Source organism: Propithecus coquereli, unplaced genomic scaffold (assembly GCF_000956105.1).
Source record: "Propithecus coquereli isolate 6110/MARCELLA unplaced genomic scaffold, Pcoq_1.0 Scaffold154, whole genome shotgun sequence".
Lineage (NCBI taxonomy): Eukaryota > Metazoa > Chordata > Mammalia > Primates > Indriidae > Propithecus > Propithecus coquereli.
Window position 1 is genome coordinate 3256293 of NW_012139858.1, and position 8748 is coordinate 3265040.

The following is an 8748-nucleotide window of genomic DNA, read 5'->3' on the forward strand; positions in this document are numbered from 1 at the left end:
TTTCTGCTTTACATCTTGGAGAGATAAGAGTAAAAAAATTTAATGTTAAAAGTAACTGAAAAAAATAGAAAATATTTAGCCTTGATATGAGAAAGATTTTCCAAGCAAAACGCTAAGGCAAGAAGCATAAATAAAAAGATCTCTAAATTTGGCTTTATAAAAGTTACATGTAGCAATAAACAAATACACAAAATTAAAAGGAAAACAAAAAACTGTAAAAGGTTACAATACATGTGACAGAAGGATGATTATCTTAATAAAAACTATTTCAACAAAGACTACAATCCTAATTAAAAAAAAACATTAACATAGCGTATGACCGATATTCATAAAGGATGTGAACATGAAATGTATTTATTGTAGTAGTGATAAAATATTGAAAATTAAGTGAAATACTTTTTCATTAGAATGACAAAGATTCAAAACAACAATGTTGATATGATGTGTGGAAAGGGGAACTCATATAAGGTTTTGATGGTAGGCTAAACTAGTACTACCTGTCTGAAGAAAAGCTTTTAAAAAAAAGTACACATGCTTTGGGAAATAATCTGACGAGTGTGCAAAGAACACAGATGTGCTCATGGTAGTGTTGTTTATGATGGGAAAAAATGTTAACACCCTAAATGACTATCATTAGATTTGTTAAGTTATGGTATACACATATGAAAGAATAATATACACCTATTAAAAATGGTTCGGATGTATGTGTTGAAATAGAGAAGCGTTCCTGACTTGCTGTTGTGTGAGAAGAGCAGGCTATAGAGTTCCTTTTTTTGAAAAAACACGTATATATTTAGATATGTATTTGTGTATCTTCTATATATGTTTTTAAACATTGGTGAGATATAGTGGTTATCTCTGGGTGGTATTATGGGTGATTTTTGTTTTATTTTTATGTTTATGCTTTATTATTTTCTATGTGAACATACACATTTTACTTTGACAGTAACTATTTTTTTCTGGTAATACTAACGATACATACTGTGATGTTTAGAAGGTATATAAATAATCAGTATGTACAACCTGCCTAATCCCCCCTGAGTATACATACCTACACATATGCAAAACATAGATTTTCCCTGTTATAAAATTAGAAGTTAGTGGTAGAGTTAAAGAAAATAGTTAATTTGTGACTTTGATCGGTTTTAAACTTTCTTGGATAGTAGTAACTTTGTTAGTGGAGATGTGCTACCACTTGGTCTATTAAAGCAGTTATTCTTCTTTGCTGAATTCTCAAGGTCTGTATGTTCTACCTAAATTTCTTGGGCTTAAATTAAAATCTACTTTATAGATTTTCCCTCCATATACATCCATAGGCTGGGTCTTTGCAGATTTCAAGCCCCAGAAATTCATGGAAACAAAGATATTTTTTCATCCTTCTATATTAACTGAGTTAATATTAGTATTTGTGGGGATTAGAAGTAGTCAAAGTGTTGATTCACTAAGTAGTAATACCCAAGTGTGGGGTTCTAGAGAAATGGTTAGGAATGATATACCTGGTTCACTCTTGGATTATAGTCCACAGGCTAAAGTTATGGCCAAGTTGAGGCCCTGTTTTGTGATGGCTTTTTTTTTTTCCTGGCAAAGCAAGATGTGGAGGATTCAAATCTAGTTGCTGAAATTGATCTTATATGGAGATTTCCATGTATTTCCCAAATATCTTTCTCTTCTAGGAGTTACAGTTTATCGATTGTTCCTGAACCTGCTGGATGTACACCAGAATCACCTGGGGAGAGTATTAAAAATACAGATTCTTGGGCCCCACCCCTGGAGATTGTGAATCAGTAAGTAGATCTGGGGTGGGGCCTGGGAATTTGTATTTTTAAACAAGTAAACTTCAGGTGATTCTGATGCCACCAGACTGGTGTTTGGGAATCACTGGTTTAAAAGTAAATATGGTGGTTTGGCATGGAATTTCTATTTTAGAAAACAGGTAAAACAGGATCACTGATTTAAAAAGTAAATATGATGGTTTGGCATGGAATTTCTATTTTACCGAACGGGTAAAATAGGCTAGTTTTTACAACAGAAGAGCATTTTTAATAATTAGCCTCCTTTGCCCCCTTTTGAAGTCGCTCCCCAAGTAGGGAGAAGAAGAGAGCTCGTTGGGAGGAAGAAAAAGACAGATGGAGTGATAACCAGAGCTCTGGCAAAGATAAGAACTATACCTCAATCAAGGAAAAAGAGCCCGAGGAGATGCTGCCTGACAAAAATGAGGAGGAGGAAGAAGAACTTCTTAAGCCTGTGTGGATTCGATGTACCCATTCAGAAAACTACTACTCCAGCGACCCCATGGATCAGGTGGTAGGTCTGGAGTAGGAGAGAAGCTGCAGACCAGGGTTGCTCTAACCTTGGTACTATTGGTGTTTTGGCCAGATAATTCTTTATTGGGTGGCTGCCCCATGCATTTAGTATGTTTAGCGACTTCTCTGGGCTCTACCCACTAGATGCCAGTAGTGACAACCAAAAATGTCTTCAAATATTGTCAAATGTCCCCTGGGGAAAAAATTACCCGCAGTTGAGAATCACTGCTATGGACAAAAGCCTTCTTAAAAAGCCAAAGGCCAAGAGTGTAGTAGGTTAGAAAACATCTCTTTATTCTGCATTTTTTATCAGACTGATACTAGTGATTCCATAAGCTGTCACCTGAAACTATAATAGTTTATGCTCTGTGTGTGTGTGTGTGTGTGTGTGTGTGTGTGTGTGTGTGTGTGTTTCCCCAAAAACAGGAAATAAGAATTTGAGCTTGTCTTTTTGGAGTGTATCCTTGGCCAGAAGAGCACCACCGTAGGAAGTTTCCCATGCATGTTGGCTGGTTTTGTGGAAGGGGAGCTATCGTCAGTCACCCTTATCAGACTGTGGAGAGGACTCCTAATGCGTGCACTGCAGAGGCGGGGGGGGCGCGTGTGGCTCCGCAGCCAGTATGCTCTTTGCCATGGCGGACTCCACGACCTCCTCCATATGCTCACTCCTCTTTTTCTCTTCTTTCTTTCATCTCCATTTTATTCTCTGTCACTCTCCCCTTTTCTCTTTCTTCCTGTCTTCTCCATGGGTGTTATGCCTCCATCCCATTAGCATAGGCATATTTGCCTCAGCGTAGACACACAGTAATGTTCATTGATTAAATGTAGGAGTGAAGGAACAACTATCTACAGATTTAGAGCATTATAATTGGAGACGTTAGGGTTGGTGCATGGGATAGGAGAGGATTGTGTTGTTTGGAATTTTGTGAAAATAGCTTCTACTCGGACTTTGTGGGAGAATTGAAAGGAGATTTCCTTGCCTTTGGACAAAAAGGGTTTGAGAAATCTCTCATAATGGTGGGGTATTTCACTTGAGAAATAAGAGCAGACTTTTAAGTTATTTAGTTCGTGTGATATATGGAAGGGAAAGAAAGCTCACATACTGAGCACTTTTATGGTGTCAGACTTTACTCCATGCTTCTCATATCACCGTGCTTCTCATCATGCCATGTTTGAAGTAATCCTCAAGACATCCTGGCAGGAAGGTGTTCTGTCAGTTAGGAGTGCTGCTGGGAGTAGTAATACCAGACTCAGAAGGACTTCAATCAGCTGGGTTTATTTTTCTCATAGTAAGGTGTCTGGAGGGGGGCCATGGCCAGTGTTGGTTCAGTGGCTCAGTGGTGGCAGAGCTCTGCTGTCTTCTGGGGCATCCTTCACAGTTGCAGGATGATGCAGCCCCTCTAAATGTCGTGTGCTTGCACACCTGTGTCCCCACACGCAGGACTCAGAGGGCATGTTGGGTAGAGCATCTCTAGCACCTCACCCAAGCTCCCCTTCCATTCCTTCAACAGGGCCACATCATGTACCTACCCCAAGGATTTGTTTTCCATCATTGCCATGACAAAGTTCCACAAACCTCATGGCTTAAAACAACACACATTTATCATCTCACAGCTCTGGAGGCCAGAAGTCCTACTTGGGTCTCATCAGCTAAATCATGGTGTCAGCAGGACTACGTTCCTTTCAGGAGGCTGTGGAGAAAATTGGTTTTCTTGCTTGTTCAGGTTGTTGGCAGGGTTCAGTTCCTTGTGACTATAGGACAGAGGTCTTTGTTTCCCTACTGGCTGTCAGCTCAGGGCTCTTCCCAGCTCCTAGAGGCCACGTGCATTCCTTGACTCGTGGATCCCTTCCTCCATCTTCATAGCCAGCAACGCCAGTCGAGTCCTTATCATGCTTTGAATATGTCTCTTCTTCCGTTGCATCTCTGACCTCTCTTGGTAAAAGTTCTCTGCTTTTAAGGGCTCCTGTGATTAGATTGGGTCCACCCAAATAATCAAGGATGATCTCCCCACCTCAAATTCTACAACCTTGATAACATCTGTAAGTCCTTTATGCCATGTAGGATAACATTTAATTTCTGGGGATTAGGAAGTGGACATCTTTGAGAGGGGAGTGGTGGCTCAGTCCACCTTCCCTGAGATCAGGAGTTCTCTGCCCAAAAACTGATGGAATCATGGTTCTCTTAGCAAGAAGGGAAGATTGGCTGCCCTCGGTATTGTTATAAAACAACAAAGACAAAGACTCTGAAGTTCAGAGAGTTTAAACTGGCAGAGCTGCTTTTTTTTCTTACACTGTTATGGGTATATTAAACTCCAGTGTAAAAGGAAGACTAAGCCCAAAAGACCAACATTTGCCTTTGAGTTTGTTGTCAGGTGCAGAGAAGGTGGTGAGAATATCAGAGCTATCTTGCTGTTACCAATCTCAGCAATAAAGTGGGGCCTGAGGAAAAGCAATTATTTCCCCTTCTGGATACCAGATTTTATACCTTAACTTTATTTTTGCATTTGAAACGTCTGGTTTTTACATTTTGAGGTTACTAAGCCAAAGAGTATAGCATTTAAAGTGATTTTCCACGTGGAAAGAGAGTGGGGGAAAATGGAGAACTTCTTTTAAGAATGCATTGCAGAATCCCTGTGTTTGTGGTGTGTGTTTGTGTATCTGCCCCCATGTTTGTGGGGTGTGTGTATGTGTGTGTGTGTGTTAGAGAGAGAGAGAGAGAGAGGATATATAGGCTATTTCCTTTTGTTTGTTAGGTTGATGTAGACGGTAGGTACTGAGCTTCAGTAGGAAGTGGACATTGCTTAGGAGGGTATCTGGTGTCAGTTGTCACGAATTCTCTGAGGGTCATGATTGTCTTAAAAATGTCATATCAAAAGAGCATAGATGAGGAGTTCCGATGTTTCTGAATGTTGGCAAAGTACATTTACCTGAGGGCTGCGTCAGCCATAGTGTGTGATCCACAGTATCTTTGCCAAAGTCGGGCATTTTGTTTGTAAATATTAAATTGAAAAATAGCATCTTGCTGTTAAAAATTTTTTGATTACTAGTGAGGTCTTATATATCTTTATTATGATCATTGTTGTACTTCCTAATATTGATCCTTTATTTTTAAAAGGGAGACTCTACTGTGGTTGGAACAAGTAGGCTCCGTGACTTATATGACAAATTCGAGGAAGAGCTGGGGAGCAGGCAAGAGAAGGCCAAAGCCGCCAGGCCTCCGTGGGAACCACCGAAGACGAAGCTCGATGAAGATTTAGGTGTGTTACAGAGCCACTAGACCAAGACCCCGTGCTCTTTTATTGTGGCTTAATCATGGACTTTTGGGAAGTATCCTTGAGAGTCCCATATTGAGACTTCTTTTTCATTTTATTTTCCTTAATTACAGTCAGCAAAATACATAGCAGTGGAACCTCCTTCTTTTTCATCTTATTTTTTCTTAGTTGCATTCAGCAGAATACATCAGAGATCTCATTTGTAAGCCATGCGAACAAGTGTGTCCCTTGTAGAGTTGTCCTCAGCGTTCCTCTGAAAGCAGGAGCGTGTGTCCCACACCTAGATGATGGGCAGGTGGCCCTCCTTGGCCTTCTCCGTTGCCAGGTGCACCTGGTTTGATGAGGAAACAGCAATGATAGCCCAACTGTTTGAAGGTTTCTTTCTACTCACATACACAGTTTCTATAACTTTTCATATGGTGATCTATTTTTTTCATGTGTATGTTCTGAGGTTCCAAATAGATGGTGAGATCTTTGAGGATAGAAACTACTTTTTACCACTGTGTCCTTAGGCCCTGACAGAATGCCATGCACAGACGAGACATTCAATGTGCATTTACAAATGTGTTCTCTTTTGTTCTCATCTGCCCACCTTCCTTATGTCTTACATGCTAAGAGGCAGTATCCATAATGGGTAAAAGCACTGACTTGGTAGCCCGATGGTCTGGGTTTGAATCCCTGCTCCACCACTTACTTGATGTGTGACTTTGGGCAAGCCATTTAATCTCTCTGTGCCTCAGTTTTCCCATCTGTAAAATAGGGATGACAGTAACATCTATTTCATACAACACACATAAATATAACTCTGTAAGAGTTAGAATTTATTATGCTACTACTACATTAATCTCTTACGGGGTTAATCTAACTTCTAGGTCTTTCTTTAAAAAATTATAAAATAGATATAACATAAAGTTTGCCATCTTTACCATTTTTAAGTATACAGTTTAGTAGTGTTAATAAGTACATTCATGTTGTTTGCAACCAATCTCCAGAACTTTTCATCTTGCTACACTGAAACTGTACCCATTAAGCCATTAAGCAATAACTCCCATGGCTCCCCTTCCCCCAGCCCTCACCTGGCCACCACCCCACCATTCTACTTTCTGTCTCTGTGAATTTGACCACTCCAGGTATCTCATATATGTAGAATCTCCATTCAATATTTGTCTATGTGACTGGCTTATTTTAGTTAGTGTAATTCTACATCTGTTTTGTTTTTTTTTTGAGACAGGATCTTGCCCTATTGCCCAAGTTAGAGTGCAGTGGCGTCATCATAGCTCACAGCAACCTCAAACTCCCGGACTCAAGCGATCCTCCTGCCTCAGCCTCCCGAGTAGCTGGGACTACAGGCATGCGCCACCATGCCCCGCTAATTTTTTCTATATATTTTTAGTTGTCCAATTAATTTCTTTCTAATTTTAGTAGAGAGGGGGTCTTGCTCTTGCTCAGGCTGGTTTCGAACTCCTAAGCTCAAACAATCCGCCCGCCTCAGCCTCCCAGAGAGCTAGGATTACAGGCATGAGCCACCGCACCTGGCCATTTGTTTTTTTTTTGAGACAGGATCTTGCCCTATTGCCCAAGTTAGAGTGCAGTGGCGTCATCATAGCTCGCTGCAACGTCAAACTTCTGGACTCAAGTGATCCTCTTGCCTCAGCCTCCCGAGTAGCTGGGACTACAGGCGCGTGCCACCATGCCTGGCTAATTTTTCTATTTTTTGTATAGATAGGGTCTCGCTCTTGCGCAGGCTGGTCTTGAACTCCTGGCCTCAAGCGATCCGCCCACCTTGGCCTCCCAAATTGCTAGGATTACAGTTGTGAGCCACCCTCCCCAGGCTTAACATCTGTTTTTATTCAGTCACTTTCAAGGACTAAAGTCTTCTCTTGCTACTATTGAGAGAAAAAAATTAAAATCTTCAATCCTGTGTTTTTAAAATCTTCAATCCAATGCATTTAGTCTGGCATTCACAACACTCCCAGCCCCTCACCTCCCAAGTCCGTCACCTCCCAATATTTCTCTGTGGGGTCTGTGCTCTAGCCAGAGTCCACCCATGTTCTTAACTCTGTGCTTTTGCCTACAGCGCTCCTTCTCTGTTCCTTTCCTCTTCCCTCCTCATCAGCCTACTCCCATCCCTCGCCAGTGCATGGGTCACATGTGCCTCTTCCATGAAGTTGTCACTGACCTGCCCTTTTGTGAATTGCTATAGCTTTTTAAGTGTGAAACCACATACTACTATTGTGTTTTTATTTTATCTGGCATTATTCATTGAGTCTTATTTTCTCTGTAAAAATGTTTGTTTTCTTTGCTTCCCCAACTAGATTATGACTTTGTATTATGGACTGTCTTATTTTTCATGGTATTGCTTAGCAGAGTGTTTGGTGCAGAGTAGGCCCTCAAGTACTTGCTGGAAGAATAAAGAACCGTCCTTACATTTAGAAGTTTAGGTCATTTGGAAGTCTCCACAAAAACCATTTTGTTAATTTTTTCAACATCTATTTGTGTTTTTCCCTCAACCTCTGTTAGAGAGTTCCAGTGAATCTGAGTGTGAGTCTGATGAGGACAGCACCTGTTCAAGCAGCTCGGACTCTGAAGTTTTTGACGTCATTGCAGAAATCAAACGCAAAAAGGCCCACCCTGACCGACTTCATGATGAACTTTGGTACAATGACCCAGGCCAGGTGGGTGTGTTTTTATGCTCTTCCTGTGAAAGTTGAAAACCCACACATCACATTTATGGCTCTGGGCTCAGAAGATCCATGTTTGCTGGTATCGAAACTGAATTTTACTCTAAGGGTTGGGTCATTCTTCAGAGGTATTTCTTTTCAGCTTCAGAGTTCAGTTCCAAAGCATAAGCACCAGAGCAGCTGTTCTTTGAATCATATTTGACGATGTTTGTAAATTCTGTGTTAGGGAGCAAGGTAATGGTGCTATCTCATTAAACTTGCTGTAGGCGAATGGAGACAAATGGTAGCAAGAGGGAGAAAGAACTCATAGATCTTTTTAAAAGCAGTTCACCTGGAATGTATCTTCCTGCAATATAGTAAACAAGTCCTATAAAACTTTTTTATTTGGTAACAGTCAGAAGTCCTTATAAGTTCTCTTCCTTATTAAGTATATTTGAGCTAATGACGTAATAGCTGGACATAATCATTTGTATTTTGAATTACTGTTTTATT

At 40.6% G+C, this 8748-nt stretch overlaps 1 protein-coding gene across 1 annotated transcript in view; it reads left to right on the plus strand.

Annotated features, from left to right (window-relative positions):
- Positions 1-8748, plus strand: part of DROSHA (drosha, ribonuclease type III) — a 133318-nt gene that overhangs the window by 13709 nt on the left and 110861 nt on the right. Inside the window, exons 6-9 of the mRNA XM_012640536.1 lie at positions 1674-1784; positions 2073-2304; positions 5419-5560; positions 8096-8250. Coding sequence (XP_012495990.1) covers positions 1674-1784; positions 2073-2304; positions 5419-5560; positions 8096-8250 — 640 coding nt within the window. The remainder of the gene's footprint in view (positions 1-1673; positions 1785-2072; positions 2305-5418; positions 5561-8095; positions 8251-8748) is intronic.